The sequence below is a fragment of the Mustela nigripes genome, chromosome 3 (assembly GCF_022355385.1).
Source record: "Mustela nigripes isolate SB6536 chromosome 3, MUSNIG.SB6536, whole genome shotgun sequence".
Classification (NCBI taxonomy): Eukaryota; Metazoa; Chordata; class Mammalia; order Carnivora; family Mustelidae; genus Mustela; species Mustela nigripes.
Genome location: NC_081559.1, coordinates 12,575,728 through 12,597,795, shown reverse-complemented (window position 1 = coordinate 12,597,795; position 22,068 = coordinate 12,575,728). Strand labels below are relative to the sequence as shown.

Sequence of the window (22,068 nt, the reverse complement as noted above, 5' to 3'; positions counted from 1 at the left end):
ATCATTTTGGCCTCTGCTTTCTGTCCTAACAATGGATGACTTACTTAGGCTCTTTCAATGCACTGTGCTGTTTCTTTACACTAGTGTTTATACAAGCTCTACCTCCTGACTGAATTCTACCCTCCCCACGGCCCCAGGAAACCTTCCCTATAAGCCCTCTGCGTATCTTTAGCATAGGTAATTACAATAAACTCCTCGGTATCACCCAAACTTTTGTCCTACTCCTGCATCTCCATGGGCCCAGCACAAAGAACACAAGCAATGACTGAGGAAAATGACATCACGAGTCTCGAAGCTGTCTGCTCTCTGTCTGCTCTCCGATGGCTCGACTTTTGAGGTCCGCCACCCCTCATCAAAGCTTTCTACTTGGCTTCTGAGGCTTTGCTGATCCTCCTCCCACCTCCTCTCCTGGCTCCTCCTCCGACCCTTGAATTGGGGGGCGTTTCTAAAGGCTCAGTCCTATTTTCTAAAGACTCAGTCCTATTGGTTTTTTTCTGTGGTGAATCAATATTACAGGTGAACCACCAAGAATAATTTGCAAGTTAGGATCCCAAATCCTCTAGGAGATGACTGGTAGGAAAAGGGTCCTACAGAATAAATGTAAAATTCTTTCCTTTCTCATCTTAGACAGTTATTTTATTTTATTTTTTAAATTTATTTATTTGACAGACACATCACAAGTAGTCTGAGAGGCAGGCAGAGAGAGAGAGGAGGAAGCAGGCTTCCCGCTAAGCAGAGAGCCTGATGCGGGGCTCGATCCCAGGACCCTGGGATCAGGATCTGAGCCAAAGGCAGAGGCTTTAACCCCCTGAGCCACCCAGGCGCCCCTTAGACAGTATTTTAAAAGACTGGCTTTTGTCATTACCAAAAGAAAAAACTCCCCAGAGCAACTGGAAATCTGAGAGAATTCAAAAGAAAAACCTCCCATACCTCCCAGAGAAAATCCCAGTTAAAATGGATTTCTTCTAGATTGCCTACAGATCTCCTCTATCAGGTTTATCATCATTGTTCATTAAGAAGCAGTTAAGAACACAGACTGGAGCCAGACTGCCTGAGTCTGTGTTCAAACTCCCGTCATTTCCTAGCCACGTAGTCTCGGGCAAACTCCATAACCTGTTTCAGTTTAATCATCTGTAAAATGGAAACCATAATACCCACATTCTTTTTTTTTTTTTTTTTTTAAAGGTTTTATTTATTTATTTGACAGAGAGACATCACAAGTAGGCAGAGAGGCAGGCAGAGAGAGAGAGGAGGAAGCAGGCTCCCTGCTGAGCAGAGAGCCCGATGCGGGACTTGATCCCAGGACCCTGAGATCATGACCTGAGCCGAAGGCAGTGGCTTAACCCACTGAGCCACCCAGGCGCCCCATAATAAATACCCACATTCTTGTTTCTACAGATTGGAAGTGTTTATAACATACCCGAGAATGCCTAGTATGAAATTAATATTGCATGATAACTCGGATTATTCTAAAAGCTATCTTTCTGTATTACTAGTAAAATTTCAGGTAAGTTATCTAAAAAGCAATAAAATAGTCATGAATAATGATCATGTATATTAAAGAACAAAAAAACAAAACCTCATCCTGATCCTGAAATCAGAAGGTCAAAGCGTAGTGATCTACAAATGGGAACAGAGACAAACCTTATCACCCCCTAGAGGCCACTACCTAGAAATAAGTGCTCCAATCTCAAGTTTTTTAAAGTATATTTCTAAACTAACCAAGGTCAGAAATATCTAGAACACATCCCATCTATAAGTAAACTAAGGAGAAGACTGCTTGAGCAACTTCCCCAGAATGTTAAGTAAACAGATTTTAGTGGATCTTTCCAGGAGTTTATAACGAAATACGATTTACATTGTATAATCATCTTAATTCCTCTTATAATGAATACTTGTTCTGAATGGTCACTGTTATGATTTTTACCATATGAGCTACAGAACATTTGATGAAGCAGATTTACAAACCAGAAATAATGTACATTCTAAGACGTTCTTCCAGGAGGATTCGAGCTGCGCCGATTCACGTTAGGCATTCAGGCGGGGCTGTCCTCCCGCTCCTCCAGGAGGCTCTACGCCACACAAAGAGGGTCTCGGTCTGCCTCTGACAGGATAATATCAATCTTGTTTTCCAAGTGAGCACGCAGCATATCTCGAAGATCAGAAAGGAAGCCTCGTTCGGTGTTGCTGTGTTCACAGAGGACGACAGTTACCCCCTGGGACGCGGCATCCAGAACATCGTGGTGGGACATCTCGCCTGCCGCCAGAGGAAAGGGCAAATCCGTAAGTACCAGACGAGCGGCCTGCCGAGCGCCGACCCACCACTGCAGAAACACCACGCTCGCGCTGTGTAAAAAGCAGAACTGTACACACAAACCTAGAAAGTTAGGTACAGGTTTTCTTCCATGTCCTCCAATTGAGAGAGAGACAGGCCATCCCACCGAGAATTCCAAATTCTTTCTCTGTGGCCCGTTGAAAACAAGAATCTAAAAGCCGCATATGCTACAGTATCTCCCACTGCCAGACCCGTAAGGACGTCCATTCAAAATGCTTCCATTTGGGGTCCCTGGGCAGGAGGAGCTCACTGGTTAAGCTTCTCTGACTCCATCTCTGCTCAACTCAGGGTTAGGAATTTGAGCCCTGCATTGAGCTCCATGCTGGACCTGAAGCCTACTTCAAAAAAAAACCAAAAAATACAAACGTTTCCATTATAAAATAAAAGAGCACTGTTAAGTGAAATGGGGCTTTCAGAAAATTCTCTCATATAAATATTAAATCACAAATACCTCCAGAAAACCCTAGGTATACTTCCCAAAGACTCCTTTATGCTTGGTGAACACCAAATTTTTCAGTATCAACTCCAGTCTAATTCATAAAGATGAAATGAGTTTTAAGGCTATTTCTAAATTAAAGACAAGGTAAAAAATAAATAAATAAATAAAAACAGAGCATTTCTTTTCCTTTGACCTATGCAAAATTTCTAGAAATTCTGAAGTTACTGGTAGAACAGGACCTCATCTTTTGTAAACAGATTTTGGGAAAACTCAAGTGTTCAGAATTTTTAAAAATCCCATTTGCGAATCTGATGACTTCAAATTTTTTTTAAAAGATTTTATTTATTTAAATGAGAGGCGAGAGACAGAAATAGTGACAGAGTGGGGAGGAGAGGGAGAAGCAGACTCTCCACTGAGCGGGGAGCCCAATGCAGGGCTCAATTCCAGGACCCTGTGATCATGACCCAAGCCAAAGGCAGACATCTGACCCACTGAGCCACCCAGGCACCCTCATGACTTCAAATTTAACAGCAAAAAGACACTGCACAATTTGGCTTACTCATAATAAGCATAATTCTGAAATATGTTTAGAGCCCTAAAAGCATAAAAAATTGGGGCGCCTGGGTGGCTCAGTGGGTTAAAACCTCTGCTTTCAGCTCAGGTCATGATCCCAGGGTGCTGGGATCGAGTCCTACATACGGCTCTCTGCTCAGCAGGGAGCCTGCTTCCCTCCCTCTCTCTCTGCCTGCCTCTGTGCCTACTTGTGATTTCTGTCTGTCAAATAAATAAATAAAATCTTAAAAAAAAAAAAGCATAAAAAATTGAGAGAAGCTTCTTAAGGGGAAAAATAACATTTTTTTTTCCCTGAGAAATTTCCAATCCCCCACACTTCACCCTGCTCCTCTATACATGAAATTTCATATATAGAATAATTTTTATTCATTTTTTAAAGATTTTATTATTTATTTTAGAGAGAGGATGTATGAGCAGAGGGGCAGAGGGAAAGAGAAAATCTCAGGCAGACTGCCTGCTGAGTGCGGTGCCAGCTGAGTGCGGTGCCAGCTGAGTGCGGTGCCCGCCTCGAGATGCTGAGATCAAGACCTGAGCTGAAACAAGTGTCAGACGCTTAACCTACTGAGCCACCCGGGGGCGCCTAAAACATCTTCATCTGTAATAGTAAAGTATTTAAATTTGAAATAGAAAGAAGACCCTAATGGGCCCACCTAGAAGCTGCGCTTCAGGAGAGACGAGTCTGGTGGCCTGGACTATTACAAAGGCTCTAAGAAGGCATGAAAGCGGAGACTCTGCAAAGACTCCACAGTAACAGCCGAAGGCAAGTGGGGGGAGAAGCCTAGCTCAGAGGGTCGCTGGGGAAAGAAAGAGCAAATGAGAGGATTTATACCTGCAAGGAGCAAGCTCCCAATCTGCTGGTCTCCCCACAATATTACCCTAATGACCTGATACTACCATGCTCTGCTCAAAGGCGGAGTGACGAACATCAGCGGAGGCCTGTGTGTGTGGTCTCTGAGCTGGTACTTTTTATCCCTAAAGTTATACTCAAAGTGGTACCTCACAGATCACAGACATCCAAGTTCAGCCAGATAAGAAGACACTTTGTATTTCCCCAAATAACGAGATAGGAAGACTATTTTAACAATTCTGAATCGCATTAATTTACCTTATGCACATACTGCTTAATAATTAAAAAAAAAAAAACACCTAGTTTTAAGAAGGTCATTATTTGGGCGCCTGGGTGGCTCAGTTGGTTAAGCAACTGCCTTCGGCTCAGGTCTTGATCCTAGAGTCCTGGGATTGAGTCTCACGACGGGCTCCCTGCTTGGCAGAGAGTCTGCTTCTCCTGACCCTCCCTCCTCTCAGGCTCTCAAACAAATAAAATCTTTTATTTTTTTTTAGATTTATTTATTTATTTATTTGACAGACGGAGATCACAAGTAGGCAGAGAGGCAGGCACAGATAGAAGAGGAAGCAGGCTCCCTGCGGAGCAGACAGCCCAATGTGGGCTCGATCCCAGGACCCTTGGATCAAGACCTGAGCTGAAGGTAGAGGCTTTAACCCACTGAGCCACCCAGGAGCCCCTCAAATAAATAAAGTCTTAAAAAAAAAAAAGTCATTATTTATAAGAAAACAATCAGAGGTGCCAAATAGAGATATGCCACAAAACAAATGGTCTATACCCTTAAAAATGACAGTGCTCTGGACAAAGAAGCATTCCAGATAGATGACATATTAAATAAATGTTTTAACAATATTAAATTCCTATATTTGATCACTGTCTATGATCATATAATATCTTCATTCTTAGGACACATATGCTGAGGTATTTAGGGATAAGACAAAAGGTCATATATACAATTTATTTTAAAATGGTTTTGGGGGAAATATGTAAGTAGAAATATATTTATACACACACATATATATACATGCATACATATATAACGTGTATATGACACAGAATGTGCAGATGTGGCAAAATATAACCCTTACTGATCTTTATTATTCATTTATTTAAGTAGCTCCTTGCCCAGTGTGGAGCCCAGCGTGGGGCTTGAACGACTGTTAAATTGAGACCTGAGCTGAGATCAAGAATTGGATGTTTAACTGACTAAGCCACCCAGATGCCCATATAACCATTAGTAATCTAAGTGAAGGGCATACGAAAGTTTATTGTACTATCCTTGCAACTTTCTACAGGTCTGAAATTCTTTCAAAGTAAAATGTTATAATTAATATCATTTTTTAAAGATTTACTCCTGAGCAGGGAGCCTGATACGGGGTCCGATCCCATGACCCCGAGATCATGACCTGAGCCAAAACAAAGAGTCAAAACACTTAACCAAATGAGCCACCCAGGCGTCCCCATGACTGTTTTAAAGTCAGTTAAATACTCAGTTGGTCAAGCATCCAACTCTTGGTTTCAGCTCAGGTCATGATCTCAGGGCTGTGGGATGGGGCCCCAGGTTGGTCTCTATGCTCAGCAGACTGTCTGCTTGAAGATTCTCTCCTCTACCCCTCCCCCGCTTGCTTTCATGCTAATAAATATTTTAAAAATTAAAATATTAAAATTAAATAGTCATATAATGCTATAAGCTATTTTGTCAAATTATTTATACACTGGAAGTTTATTTCAATCTGGTACAAGTTTGAGGACTTATAAAAATTTTACGTCTTTAGAAGAATAGAAAATGGGTAATGGTTGTGTACGTTTTTAATAAGCTCAGATACTGCTCCGCTATACTTCCAGATGTGACAGTATTAAGTCCAGCAGCCTCTGAAGGAGGGTGTGCTAGACAGATAATAAGGGGCATGGACATGAGAGGCAGGAAAGGAGTAATAATGCAAAGTCCTAGGAAGTAGCCATGGGGGTTAAGACCCTCGATTCCGGTCCTAGAAGTCAAAAAAGTAATTTTTTAAAAAGATTTTAAGTAATCTCTATACCCAACGTGGGGCTTGAACTTACAACCCTGAGACCAAATATTACATACTCTTTCTGACTGAGCTAGCCAGGTGCCCTGGAAAAAGTTAATTCTTAACTCCCGCTCTCTTAACCCTAAGGAGGAACAGAGGTGGAAATGCAGCTGGTATCGGGAAATGTACTAAGTGCCTCCAAATCCTCTGAATGAGAGGCCAGGTCACCTGTCAGATGCTTTCCCCTATGACAGAAAGTAACGCCTGGGTGCCAAACAATGACTGTCCCACAGAAATGCATCCTGGAGCTGAAGGACAAAGCGACGGGGACTGGAGAGGAAGGCGTGACCATCAGGGCAGGAGTCAGGGACAGGAAACGTTTCTCTGAGGAGGTATCCGAGCTTATCCCTGGAAGTGTAAAGGAAGGAGCCAGAAAGACATTCTAGCCAGAGAAAACCGCATAAGCAGAGGCCGCATGGAAGAGAACGAGCATTTAGGCTCGCCCGAGACACATAAAGGAAATCGCTGAAGGCTTCGTAGCTAGGATAGTGTCATACCCAATAAATCTATACTTGTGAAGAACAGTTCATTTCGGAGGCCTATGTGGAAGAAAGACTAAGATTAGGGACTTGATGAAGTATTTCAAGTAGGCGATGATGCCTGAGTAGAGAGAAAAGGAAAGGCTCTCTGAAGATTCTGGAGCTAGAGCTGATAGGAGCTAATGACTGGCTGTAGGGCCGAGTAAGAACCATTTTCTGGCGAAGGTGGGAGGGTAGAAAGTGTCCTATTACCTGACATGAATCATGTGTAGGAAAGAAGATAGGTTAAATAAATGCTCAACATCAATCAGTCTTTTATATAATCTAATAATAAATTGCTAAATGATTTTTTCCCCTCTACAAAAAATATGGCCTGTCTCCAATTTCAGTACAGTTCCTGTTTAGTTCAGGTTCAAACAATAGTTATTAAATCCATTTATCTATCAAGTGCTGTTCTAAAATCTATGTTTTATCTCATAAAACAAACCAAGTTTGGGGAAGGATACACACATGAAAAGAAAAAGAGAGCCAAAGTCTGTCCTACCTGTGAGGTAAAGGTCGGCCTCCGTCCCCTGCAGCACCTTGCTTCCAGAACCAGCGCACAGGGCCACGACTTTGACTGGAGACTCTTCAAAATAAAAGAAATAAGAAAACCAATACTTTACAATTCCCCTTCATTTTAACATTGTAATTTGTACCAAGAATCTATCACATAATGCAAACTTCAGTCCTGGTCTCATCACCAGTACAAGAACTTCGCTTACTGAGTTTTAAAAAGTAATAAAACATGTCTTCACAGAAACAAGAAGATTATTTTTTGATATTGCATAAATAACCCAACACAGGGCTGTTATTTCTTCAGACATATGCGGCTGCACAAGCCTATGTAAGACGTACGCAGCTACACCGCTGAACAGAGCTAACTGCGCGGCTCTAGGCTTTGTCGCCGCTGCAAGGTAAAGTGACCTCTCCTGGGTTTCCGGGCAACAGTGAGAGGTAGACAGGTACTGTCACTGTTCTCAAGTGAGGAACCAAAACAGCTACTTAAAGGAATGCTACCAAATTGATCTGACATATGACATATATTTTAAAATAGATTTACTCTAAAAGAACAACCTTTGAAGAGTTGAAGAGTAAAACGACAGAAGCTTTGAAGCCCAGATCCACAAGTATTTCACCCTTAAGGATTCTAGAATGGATACTTTATTAGTGGTCACTCCATTAGAGGTATTTTAGATTTACTGATTTGAAAGAGAGAGAGTACATGCACGTATGCGCAGGGTTGGGGCAGAGGGAGAGAGAATCCTCAAGCACACCCCCCACTGAACAGGGAGCCTGACACAGGACTCCATCCCAGGACCCTGAGATCATGACCTGAGCCAAAATCTAGACTCAGATGCTTAACTGACTGAGCCACACAGGTACTCCTAGGGGTGCTTTAAAAGAGTGGCTGATGGCACTCTCTGCATGGAGAGTCCCAGGATCCCCAGGCCTGTACCAACTTCAGCTACAGCTGTCCTGTCAGGGTGCCCCCTGCATAAAGCCCCTTGGGACCTCCCCAGCCCATGCACCACCACCGCTCCAGCTGCCCCTCCGAGGCACCCCCTGCACAGAGTACCCTGGGACACTAGCTTTACACCCACTTCAGCTTCAGTTACCCTATTGGGATGTCCTCTACACCGAGAGCCGAGGGACACCCCAGTGTGCACCCACTTCACCTACAGCTGTCCTGTCAGGGCATTCTCTGAGAGCCTCAGGACCATCCCAATCCATGCCCACTTTAGCTCCTGCCATCCCATTAGGACAGCCCCAACAGAGAGTGCTGGGACTCCAAGCCCATGCCCGACACCGCTCCACCCAGCCAAAGCCACTGAGCACACACAGCCTACACAGGGATGGTCATAACCCTTCAAGGTTAGAAGCAGCTGTTCCACCTAATTCATAGAAATGAACACAGAAAGTCAAGCAAAACGAGAAGACTGAGGAATAAATTCCCAACGAAAGAACAAGACGAAACCTCAGAGAAAGAACTAGATGAAACACAGTTAAGTAAAATGCCAAGCAAAGTTTAAAGTATGGTCATAACGAGAGGAAAGTGGAAGAACTTCAACATAGAGCCAGAAAACAAAAACCTATCGGGGTTGAAAAATAGAACTGAAATGAAAAATACACTCGAGGGAATCAACAGATTAGTGGGTGCGGAAGCATGGATCAGCAATCTGCAAAACAGGCTGATGGAGCACATCCAACCGGAACGGCAAAAAAGAAAACCATTTTTTAAAATGAGGATATGGTAATGGATCTTTTCAACAACATCAAGCTAACAAACATTAGCATTATGTGTGTCCCAAAAGGAGAAGAGAGAAAGAATCATAAAACTTATTTGAAGAAACAATAGCTGAAAACTTCCCTGACCAGAAGGAAACAGACATCCAAGTTCAGGAAGCACAGAGTTCCAAACAAGATGAAGCCAAGGAGGCCCATACCATGACACATAATAACTGAAATGTCAGACTAAAAGAGAATTTTATCAGCTGCTTTCCAGCAGAAATTTTGCAGGCCAAAAGGGAATGTTGGTGACATAAAGTGCTAAATGGAAAAAAACCTACCATCAAGAATAATTTACCCAGCAAGATTATCATTCAGATTTGAAGGAGATAAAATGAGCTTCTCAAAGGAGCTCATCAACACTAAACCAGACTTACAAAAAATGTCAAAGAACTTCTTGAGGCGGATAAGAAAAAGACACAATTAGAAGAAAGTTATGAAGAAATATGTGTAAAATAAAATAATGTACACAAAAAAACATGAAGGAGGTAGTAAAGAGAAGTCCTTTTAAAATGAGTTCCAAGTGGGGCACCTGGGTGTCTCAGTCAATTGGGCAGCCAATTCTTGATTTTAGCATGACATACATTGAGAGAGCACAAGCAGTGGGAGCAGTAGAAGGAGAGGGAGAAGCAGGCTCCCCTCTGAGCAGGGAGCCTGATGTGGGGCTTGATCCCAGGACCCTGGGCTCAATGACCTGAGCTTAAGGCAGATGCTTAACCATCTGAGCCACCCAGGCACCCCAAAGTCTCAATATATTTGAGAAGAATGAAGTTGTACCATCCATCTTTTCCGACCACAAGGCAAGAAACTAGAAATCAACCACAAAAAAAAAAAAAAAAAAAAAACCTGGAAGAAAACACAAACAACTTAAGAAAACTTAAACAACCAATGGGTCAACAAAGAAATCAAAGAAGAAAATTAAAAAATACAGAGAGACAAATAGAAATGAAAATACAATGGTCCAAAATCTGAGACACAGTAAAAGCAATTCTAAGAAAAATTTACAATGATACAGGCCTACCTCAAGAAACAAGAAATATCTGAAGTAAACAATCTAATCTTAAAGGAACTAGAAAAAAAACAAAACCCAAGGTCAGTAGAAAAATGAAACAAAAAATCAGAGCAGAAATAAATGAAAAAGACTAAAAAAAAAAAAAAAAAGGCTCAAACAATAGGAAAGATCAATGACACCAAGAGGCGTCTCTTTGAAAAGGTAAACAAAATTGATAAAACTTTGGCCAGACTCAAGAAAAACAGAAAGGACCCAAATTTTAAAAATCACAAATGAAAGAGAAGTAAAAACCGACACAACAGAAACACAAAAGATGAGACACTACTTTGAAAAACTACATTCCAACAAACTGAACAACCCAGAAGAAATGGATGACTCCTGGAAATACACAATCTTCCAATATTGAATCAGGAATAAATAGAAAATCTGAACAGACTGATTTACTAATAATGGAACTGAATTGGTAATCAAAAAACTCCCAACAAATACAAGTCTAGATGAATTTACAGGTGAATTCTACCAAACACTTAAAGAAGAGTCAATACTTAATTCTCCCCCAAACTATTCCAAAAAATAGAAGAGGAAGTAAGTCTTCCAAATACATTCTACAAGGCCAGCATTACTTCGATTCCAAAACCAAAGACACTCCCAAACTAGAGGCCAAAATCCTCACTGAACATAGATGCAAAAATCCTCAATAAAACATTAGCCAACCACATTAAAAAATGCATTCACCACAATCAAGCAGCATTTATTCCGAGGAGGCAAGGATGCTCCAATAGTCATAAAATCAATGTAATATACCACATTAACAAAGCGAAGGATAAAAATCGGATGATCATCTCAAGAGGTGCAGAAAAGTCAATGGACAAAATTCAACATCTGCTCAATAAAGCGGGTTTAGAGGAAACATTCCTCAACATAATAAAGGCCATATATGAAAAACCCACAGCTAACATCAAACTCAATGGTGAAAAACTAAAAACTTTTCCTCTAAGATCAGGAATAAGACATGAATGCTCACTCTAGCCACCATAAGCTGTAGTCATAGCAATCAAACAAGAAATAAAAGATATCCAAATTGATAAGGAAGAAATAAAACTCTGTGGGTGATGTAATAGTATACATAAAAAAACCCCCAAGGGGCACCTGGGTAGCTCAGTGGGTTGAGCCTCTGCCTTCAGCTCGGGTCACGATCTCAGGTTCCTGGGATCAAGCCCCACATCGGGCTCTCTGCTCAGTGGGGAGCCTGCTTCCCCCTCTCTCTCTGCCTGCCTCTCTGCCTACTTCTGATCTCTCTCTCTGTAAAAATAAATAAATAAAATCTTTAAAAACAACAACAACAAAAAAACACTCAAGACTCCACCAAAAACCATTAAAATTATAAATGAATTCAATAATGTTGTAAAATACAAAATTAAGGGGCGCCTCGGTGGCTCAGTGGGTTAAAGCCTCTGCCTTCAGCTCGGGTCATGATCTCAGGGTCCTGGGATCGAGCCCCGCATCGGGCTCTCTGCTCGGCAGGGAGACTGCTTCCTCCTCTCTCTCTGCCTGCCTCTCTGCCTACTTGTGATCTCTGTCAAATAAATAAATAAAATCTTTTTTTAAAAAAAAGTAAAAAATAAAATACAAAATTAATATGCAGGAATCTGTTGCATTCCTATACACTAATAATGAAGTAGCAGAAAGAGAAATTAAGGAAACAATTCCATTTACAATTGCACCAAAAATAAAATAGGAATAAACTTAACCAATGAGGTCAAAGTCCTATACTCTGAAAACTATAAAACAGTGATTTAAGATACTGAAAATGACACAAATGGGAAGATATTCCATTATCACAGATTTGAAGAATACTGTTAAAATGTCCATACTGCCAGATGCAATCTACAGATTCAATGCAATCCCTATCAAGATACCAACAGGATCGTTCATGAAACTAGAACAAATAATACTCAAATTTGTACGGAATCATCAAAGACTCGAATAGCCAAAGCACTATTGAGAAAGAACAAAGCTGGAGGCATCACACTTCCCAATTTCAAGACATACCACAAAGGCTTAATAATCAAAACAGTATGGTACTGGCACAAAAACAGACACCTAGATCAATGGAACTGAATAGAGCCCAGAAATAAACGTACATTTATATATGCTCAATTAATCTTCAACAAAGGAGGCAAGAATATGCAATGGGAAGAAGTCTGTTCAAGAAATGATGCTGGGAAAACTGGACAGTTACCTGCCAAAGAATGAAACTGGACCTGTGTCTTACAGTAACACAAAAATAAACTCAAGATGGATTAAAAACCTAAATGTAAGACCTGATACCATAAAACTCCTGAAAGAAACACAGGCAGTTAATTTCTCTCACATTGGCCTTAACAATACTTTTCTAGATCAATCTCCTGAAGCAAGATAAACAAAAGCAAAAATTAACTATTGGGACTACACCAAAATAAAAAGTTTTTGCACAGGCATGCCTGCGTGGCTCAGTTGGTTAAGCATCTGCTTTCGGCTCCGGTCAAGACCCTGGAGTCCAGGATCATGGGGAAAAAAAAATCCCTGCTCAGCAGGGAGTCTGCCTCTCCTGCCCCCCCACCCTGCTTGTGCTCACTCTCCTGCTCATTGTCTCTCTCAAAAAAATAAAATCTTAATTAAAAAACAAACAAACAAACTTTTGCACACAAAGGAAACCATCAACAAAATGAAGAGGCAATTTACTAAAAGGGAATAGATATTTACAATGATAAATCCAATAACAAATTAACATCCAAAATACATAAAGAACTTACAACTCAACACTAAAAAAAAAAACCAACCCACATAGTCCAATTTAAATGGCCAGAAAACCTGAACAGTTTTTGCAAAGACATACAGATGGCCAATAAACACATGATGAGATAGTAAACATAACTCATCATCAGAGAAATGTACATCAAAACCACAAGGAGGTATCATCACATCTGTTAGAAAGGATGAACTCAAGAAGACAAGAAATATCAAGTGCTGGTGAGGATGGGAGAAAAAGGAACCTTCACCCACTGCTGGTGGGAACGCAAACTGGTGCAGCCACTGTGGAAAACAGTATGGAGGTTCCTCAAAAAAATAAAAACAGGAATACCATATGACCCGGCAATTCCACTACGGAGTATTTATGCAAAGAAAATAAAAACACTAACTTGAAAAGACATATGCACCCCTGTGTTTACTGCAGCATTATTTACCACAGCCAACTAAGGAAGAAACCCAAACGCTCATTAACAGATAAACGGACAAGGGTGATGAGCTAAGTATACATAATGAAACATTACTCTGCCACAAAAAAGGAGATCCTGCCACTTGCAATGATACTGATGGACCTAGAAGGTATTACACTAAGGAAAATAAAAGTCAGACAGAGAAAGACAAATACCATGAGGAATCACACATGGAATCTTAAAAAAAAAAAAAAAAAAGGAGGGGCCCCGGGGTGGCTCAGTCGTTAAGCGTCTGTCTGCCTTCTGCTCAGGTCATGATCCCAGAGTCCTGGGATTGAGCCCCACATTGGGTTCCCTGCTCTGTAGGAAGCCTGCTTCTCCCTCTCCCACTCCCCCTGCTTGGGTTCCCTCTCTCACTGTCTTTCTCTGTCAAAAAATCAAATAAATAAAATATTTAAAGTGAACAAAAGAAATAAACAAAAAGCAGGAGACCGATAAATACAGAGAACAGATGGCTGCCAGAGGGGGGGGAATGGGCAAAGTGTGAGGCGGGTAGGAGACACGTCGTTATAGAATGAATAAGTCACAGGGACAAAAGGTACAGCACAGGGAATAAGTTAATGGTATCGTAATACTATTGTGTGGTGACAGATGGGTAGTCACACCTCGTGAGCACAGCATAATCTACAGACTTGTTGAATAATTATGTTGTACACCTGAAACTAACCTAACATTGTATGTTAAGTATACTTCAATTAAAAAATAAAAAAAAAATAATAATAAATAAATAAATAAAGCAGGGGCACCAGGGTGGCACAGTTGGTTAAGCATCTAACTCTTGGTTTTAACTTGCTTCATGATCTTAGGGGTCATGAGATCAAGACCCACACTGGGCTCCACTTTGCTCAGGGCAAAGTCGGCTTGGGATTGTCTCTGCCTCTCCCTCTGCCCCTCGCCACATTCCACGCACACCCATACGCATGCATGCTCTTTCTCCCCCAAATAAAGAGATAAATCTTTCAAAAATTAAGTCAATCAAGAAATAAATACAATAAAACTTGGAAGTCCTAAAGAAAAACATTTTAAAAGCAGCTCTGGAGTTGGATCAGAAAGGAAATCCCATCTCTGCCATCCATGTTCTTTGGACACCAACTCCCCTGAGTGGTCTGCGGACTAAGTTACCTGTTTGTCTGAACCTCGATTTTATCACCTGTAACATAATAGGAATAATAATAGCTTCCACATAACTAACAGCTAGCATGTACTATACTTAATGTACGCCGGTCAGTGTGCCCTGTCACATGGATTATACTCACACGATGAGTAAGGTTTTATTATTTTTACTGCAGTTTTTATAGATGAGACTACCATGACACAGAGGTGTTCACTGACTTGTCAAAGTTATGCAGCAAAGAGGACACAGAAATCTGAACCCATGGCATTCAGGATCCACTCAACAGTTACGCTCTACCCCTGCCTCTGCAGTGGGAATTCACATACTTAGGACATTCCGTACACTGCTAAGCTCACTGTAGGAGTCCAACAAATATTCTTTGTTCCCCAAAATACTGGGAAAAGCCAAAAGACAAGACAGTGGCTACAAGACACAAACTGCAGTGGGTCACTCTGCACCTCACAGTAAAGTATCACCATATGGTAAAATATAACATGTGCATTGTTAATTGGAGCAATAACAATTTCCAGCTCTCCTCTTGGCCCATGGTAGAACTGTTTTCATGTCCTGACTTGTCCTGGCAATGTGATTAATTCTGGACAATGAGTTGAACAGAAAATGGATCATTTCCATGTCAGAATATGGTTTAAGACCCTCTAAAACTACCTCCCTACAAGAGAAATCAGTCTGCGGTGAGGAGACTTCTGCTGACTTGAAATGAACAGCAAATATGAGAGAGACATAAATCTCGTTTGACAATAAGATGTTTGCCACAGCACCATCTAGTCTACCCTGACTGATAAAAGAAACCAGTCCTCTCCCATGAACTAACATGTTTCCTGTCACTTATATTAATATAACCAAGAACTTCAACTTCTGCCCAAATACTACATAATACTACATTAGTAAATGCACTGGACAAATAAATGGTACATATTTACCTAAGGTCCTTCCTACCCCAAGAGCAAGGCGAACATGAGGTAGTTTAAGGTGCCTCTTGATTCGCTCGATCATGGTAGCCAAGGAAACAGATTCATCCAGTGTGCATAAGCGTCCCATTCCAGCATGCAGGAGCAGAGGCTGAGGAGAAACCGAAGTTAGAAAAACTGTTCATCTTCGTCCTAGTAAACAAACAGCACGTGATGAGAAGAAAACATGCACACTTAGTATGTCAGCTTAGTATGTCAGCACCAGGCTAAAGCCTGGGGATGGAAACCTGACGAAGACATTCTCTGACTTCTACAAGCTCAGACTTCTGGAAAGGCAAATTCTCTCCCTCTCCCTCTCTCTGCCCCTCCCTCCAACCCCTGCTCTCACAGGTGTTCACACTGTCTCTAAAAAAATAAAATAAATAAAGGGGTGATACAGGGAATAAGGTCAGTAATTGTATATACTGAAGTACCTGTGGGATCCATTAAGAGGAAAATGTCAGAGAGTCCCTGGAAATATGGGTTTGTTTTTTAACTTTTTACATTAAGAAAGCATTCTGAGCTAAAAAATCAAGATATAGGAATCATTATACAAACAGCAATCAGGTTAAAGGAGCAAATAAAATGGTACAGGCGGAGGGTATAAAAGAGATAGAACCTGGAACCTGGAACTGAGTCTCTAACCCTAGAAAGTAGTGCTCTGTAATACTGGGTGTCAACCGTACTTAATGATAAAAAACAGAAACTTCAGGGGCATCTGGATGGCTCAGTCAGGTAAGCATCTGCCTTTAGCCCAGGTCATGATGCTGGAGTCCTGGGATCGAACCTCGCATCCAGCTCCCTGTTCAGTGGGGAGTCTGCTTCTCCCTCTGCCTCTCACCCTGCTTGTGAGCTCTCTCTTGCTCTCTCAACCAAATAAAATTTTTTAATCTTAAAAAAAAAAAAAAAAACAGAATTTAAAAAATTATTTTATATTATTTAATTTCTTTTTTTTCTGAGAGAGCGTGGATATATGAGTTTGGGGGAGGGGGAGTCTTGAGCAGGATCCACACCCAGTGGGGAGCCGCACCTCATGACCCTGAGATCATGACCCGAACCAAAAGCAAGAGTTGGACACTTAATGGACCGAGCCACCCAGGTGCCCCCACATCAGAACTTTTTTTTTTTTTAAGTCCTGCACTGCTGTGACCCAAATGCTTCTGCCCCCACACAAATTCAAATGTTGAAATCCTAACGCCCAAAGGTGATGGTATTAGGAGGTGGAGCCCTATGAGGAGGTATTTGGGGGGTACTTAAGTCATAAGTGGGGAGCCTACATGATGCGATTCGCTTATACAATAGTGCTCCAAGAGGTACCCCGAGTCCTTCCTTTTATGTGAGAACGCAGAGAGAAGGCACCGCTGATGAACCAGGAAGTAGGCCCTCAGCAGCCACCACTCCAATCTGTTGGTACTGTTATCTTGGACTTCCTAGCCTCCAGAACTGTGAGAAGTAAAATTTCTGTTGTTCATAAGCTATCCAGTCTGGGGTATTTTGTCAGAGCAGCCCAAATGGACTGAAACATCTACCAACAGTTTTCTACTCCTGGCATGTCTTCCTTTCTCAAATATTTTTTTTCCAGGATGCTTTACGCATTCTAGACCACCTTGTGCTTCTTTAAGTAACAGTTATCACAGCCTGTCAATCTAACAAACTACAAATGAAACTGTCAAACAAAAATGCACAGTAATATATTTTTGTTACCTTCTCCAGTGACAGAATTTCGGTCTTCTGATAGAACTGTCTGCTCTGCGAAAGAAAAGCCACCACTTGCATCAAGGCCTCCTGACTACAATTCAGACTAACCCGTGTTTGCTCCTCCTCATCAGTCCTATAAAAGAAAAAAAAATCACTTGCTCCTTTAGGATAAAGTAAGTGAAATATATTTTATTTTTTGTAAAGATTTTATTTATTTATTTGAGAGAGGGCACGCACAAGCACATGCTCACAAAAGGGACAGAGAGAGAGGGAAGGAGAATCCCAAACAGACTTTGGGCTGAGCTTGGACTTAGCTGCCAAGAGGCTCAGTCTCGTAACTCTAAGATCATGACCTGAGCGGAAACCAAGAGTTAGATGCTTAACCAGGCACTTAACCAACCGAGCCACCCAGGGGCCCCATGACATGTATTTTTAAACAATCCATTTTACAACTCCTGTAAAAGAGGTTAGATTCCATGAAATTTAAGATTTGATCCCAAACCAAACTATTTTCTAGAACAGTATTTCTCAAACTTCCATATGCATCAGGGGTGCTTGGGTGGCTCAGAGGATTAAGCCTCTGCCCTCGTCTCAGGTCATGATCTCAGGGTCCTGGGATCGAGCCCCACATCGGGCTCTCTGCTCAACAGGGAGCCTGCTCCCCCACCACTCTCTGCCTGCCTCTCTGCCTACTTGTGATCTCTCTGTGAAATAAATAAAATCTTTAAAAAAACAAAAACAAAAAAACCCTTCTGTATGCATCAAAATCTTCTTGTAAACTTCTTTTTTAAAGATTCATTTATGTGAGAGAGAGAGAAGAGGGAGAGAGAATCTCAAGCAGCCTCTGTGTTCAGTGTAGATCCCAACACGGGGCTTACTCTCATGACCCTGAGATCACCACCTGAGCGGAAACCAAGAGTCAGATGCTTAACCCAGGAGAACCCAGGCACCACAAAATCTCCCTGTAGACTTAATAAAACACAGATTGCTGAGCTCTACCTCCCAGATTCAGTAGTTGTAGGTTGTGATCTGAGAATGTACCCTTCTAACAAGTTCCAGGTGATGCTGATGTTGCTGACCCAGGGACCTCATTTTGAAACCATTGTTACAGAACTATTGTTTTTTTTAAATTTTATTTATTTGGCAGAGAGAGAGAGAGAGAGAGGCAGCACAGAGCAGGAGAAGCCGGAGAGGAAGAAGCAGACTCTCCACTGAGCAGGGAGCCTGATGCAGGGCTTGATCCTAAGACCCTGGAATCATGACCTGAGCCAAAGGTAGATGCTTAACCTACTGAGCCTTCCAGGGGCCCTGTTACAGAACTACTCTTAATTCCAGGTGTGCATCAGCAATCTGCTACCTTCTTAAAATGATAGCTGCTGGACTCTTCTACAGATCCAGTGAAAAAAGAACTTCTATGAATGGGACTACAGCAAACTGCATTTTTTTAAGGCCCTACGGAAGTTAACTTTCAAATATCACTGAATACAAGATTCTCCGGGACAGATTTTCAAGCAAACTCTATTCTAGTTACATAGATCTAGAATGAAAAGCCAAAAACAAGCATTTTTCATAAGCATCCCATTAACATTGATGTAGGAGCTCCCTGAGTCACCCTCTGAAAAGCAATGCCAAATAGAGCCTCTCCAAAAAGACTGGCATCAGGAAAGTTCGCTATTTAACCGTAAACTCTAAATATAATCATAGAAGTCTAGAACTAAGACACCTTAAAAGAATCTGGAAGAGGGGGGTGCCTGGGTGGCTCAGTGGGTTAAAGCCTCTGCTTCCGGCTCAGGTCATGATCTCAGGGTCCTGGGATTGAGCCCCGAGTCGGGCTCTCTGCTCAGCAGAGAGTCTGCTCCCCCACCCCTCGCCTGACTCTCTGCCTACTCGTGATCTCTGTCAAATAAATAAATAAAATTAAAAAAAAAAAAAAAAGAATCTGGAAGAGTAGTTGTCAACACTAGAATCATCTGTGGAGTTTGGAAGAAAAAGGAAAAACTGCCTGGACTCCAATCTAGTGGTAAAACCCAGATATTACCTGTAACAGGGAAAAACTAACACCAAATGTGCATCAGTTGGGGGGGAAAAAAAGTTCATCAGTTAGGAAGAATGCTTAAAGAAACCTGGTACATCTAAAATAAGAAACATTACATATCAGGCAAAGAGATCTTCTATAACTATATGGGATGATCTCTAAGACACCCTGCTAATAAGAAAGACAAATACAGCATATCATTTAATTAAGTGGGGGAAAACACCCAAAAAACTATACATTTCTTCAGATCCCGGTATATGTATGGAAAGATACCCACTTCTCGGAAAACAGGGACAAGATCATTTGCAAGGAGGACTTCTGTATTGTTTGAAATTTTATTTATTTGTATCACTGTCTTTTAATATCAGTACTTACACAGTATTTCAATAAGGTACAAGACTGTCATTATTGGAATCTATAAAGTCCTATAATTTCTCTTGAGAGTCTTTAAATTCCTCAACACTATTAAAAAACATTTTCAATTATAAAAGGTCTACACTTAAAAACCTCTCTTAAGAGGCACCTGGTTGGCTCAGTTGATTAAGCATCTGACTTTGGCCCAGGTCATGATTTCACAATCCTGGGATTGAGCCCCACATTGGGCTCCCCGCTCGGCAAGGAGTCCGCTTATCTCCCACTCCCTCTGCCCCACCCCGCTTGTGTGTGCACGAACATGCTTGCTCACTCTCCCTCAAATAAATAAAATCTTTAAAAACAAAACCAAACCAAACCACTTATGGTTGTAGCCTGATAGAGATTTCCATTTTATTAAAATCTTTATTTTTTTTTAAGATTTTAGTTATTTATTTATTTGACAGATAGAGATCACAAGTAGGCAGAAAGGCAGGCAGAGAGAGAGAGAGAGGAGGAAGCAGGCTCCCCGCTGAGCAGAGAGCCCGATGCGGGGCTCGATCCCAGGACCCTGAGATCATGACCTGAGCTGAAGGAGGAGGTTTAACCCACTGAGCCACCCAAGCGCCCCTTTACTTTTGTTTGTTAAACAATTACTAAGTTCCAGCTTTGTATAACTTGTCTTTTAACATGTTTCAAAAGGCATGAGGATAAATTAGCTTCAAAGGAAACCTTCTATGAGGCACCATTTTGGTATCTCTGCCCTAAATAAATGATTGGCCTTATAAGAGACACCTGAATGGTCTGTTTGTTTTTCCCTTTAAAGTATTCAGGAGGACTTGGGAGAAAGGGGAATCCTCTTGCACTGTTGTTGTGAATGCAAACTGGGGTGCAGCCACTCTGGAAAATAGTACCGAGTTCCTCAGAAACTTAAAAATAGAACTCCCCTACAACCCAGCAATTGCACTACTAGGTATTTATCTAAAGGATAGAAACATAGTGATTGGAAGTGGTACATGTACCCCAGTGTTTATAGCAGCAGTGTCCACAATAGCCAAAATACAGAAAGAGCCAAGATGTCCATCAACAAATAAATGGATAAAGAAAACATGGTACATATATATAATGGCTCGGCCATCAAAAAAAATGAAATCTTGCCATTTGTACCTATATAGATGAACTAGAGTACTATGCTAAGCAAAATAAGAGAAGACAAATACTGTATAATTTCACTCGTATGTAGAATTTTAGAAACAAAACAGATGAACACAGAGGAAGGGAAGGAAAAATAAAATAAGATGAAAACATAGAGGGAGGCAAACCATAAGAGACTTTTTTTTTTTTTAAGATTTTATTTATTGTTTGACAGAGACACAGCAAGAGAGGGAACATAAGCAGGGGGAGTAGGAGAGGGAGAAGCAGGCTCCCCACTGAGCAGGGAGCCCAATGCAGGGCTCGATCCTAAGACCCTGAGATCATGACCTGAGCCAAAGGCAGATGCTTAATGGACTGAGCCACCCAGATGCCCCAAAATAAATAAAATTTTAAAAAGTGCTTGGGGGGGGGGGCGCCTGGGTAGCTCAGTGTGTTAAGCCTCTGCCTTCGGCTCAGGTCACGATCTCACAGTCCTGGGATCGAGCCCCACATCGGGCTCTCTGCTCGGCGGGGAGCCTGCTTCCTCCTCTCTCTGCCTGCTTCTCTGCCTACTTGTGATCTTTGTCTGTCAAATAAAATCTTTAAAAAAAAAAAAGTGCTTGGGAATCACTTTTACTAGAAACTGAAAGTAAATCCATGTAATCAGTGTTATCAATAGGGTTTATCTATATACTCTCAGGTAAAAAACCACCTTTCAACGTTATCAGGAGGATTAGAAATATTATAAGCAAAAGGGTATAGCACAGTCCCTCCCACATAGAAAACAGTGTTACTTGTCATTTTACTGTTTTGAAAAGACCCCGTGGAACACCCACATGCAGATGAGAAGTGTGCTGCCCTAGAAACCCACTCTGGGGCAAAATAGATCTAAATAGCAGGGTTATAGAATTTATAAGGAAGATCCATACAGATAAATATACATAAAAAAGGAGAAAAATATATCGTACCTTGTAGAAAAAGAAGTGACAGAAACATCTGTAATATCTTTCACTACAGAAATGACTTTGTCCAGGTCTTCGGTGCCATTAACACTGAATTCGACCCTGTGCGTCCCCGCTGTGGGGTAGGTGGGAGCTTTGGAAGGATGTATGGGCCTGGAGGTGCAAACTCCTAGGGAAAAAATGGTGTCTTTTTTTTTTTTTTAAATTTTAAAAAGAAACTGTTATGAGCAAAATTTTTAAGGAAATGAGTTCTTAAAGATCAATTCTCAGACTCTTATGTAACACACATGCACACATATCTCTTACATATACACCTAAATCCTATATACTAAATCGCCATAATGTAGGATTTTGTACATACAAAACCAATTTGTTTTCAGAATTATTTCCAGAAGACTCTTAAATAACACAAAAACTTGACTCATGAATACTTAGAGGATATACGGAATTTGTGACTGCTTCCTAAA

At 41.2% G+C, this 22,068-nt stretch overlaps 1 protein-coding gene across 6 annotated transcripts in view; it reads right to left on the bottom strand.

Annotated features, from left to right (window-relative positions):
- Window positions 1-6: 6 nt before the first annotated feature.
- Window positions 7-22,068, bottom strand: part of NIF3L1 (NGG1 interacting factor 3 like 1) — a 24,879-nt gene continuing 2,817 nt past the window's right edge. For 5 of the 6 annotated variants that reach the window (XM_059393162.1, XM_059393158.1, XM_059393157.1 and 2 more), the window contains exons 3-7: window positions 21,608-21,788; window positions 17,126-17,252; window positions 15,395-15,533; window positions 7,284-7,367; window positions 7-2,257 (exon numbers count right to left, since the gene is read on the bottom strand). In XM_059393162.1, the coding sequence (XP_059249145.1) occupies window positions 2,073-2,257; window positions 7,284-7,367; window positions 15,395-15,533; window positions 17,126-17,252; window positions 21,608-21,788 (716 nt within the window). In that variant the 3' untranslated portion in view covers window positions 7-2,072. The remainder of the gene's footprint in view (window positions 2,258-7,283; window positions 7,368-15,394; window positions 15,534-17,125; window positions 17,253-21,607; window positions 21,789-22,068) is intronic. The other variant, XM_059393159.1, reaches the window with a different exon arrangement.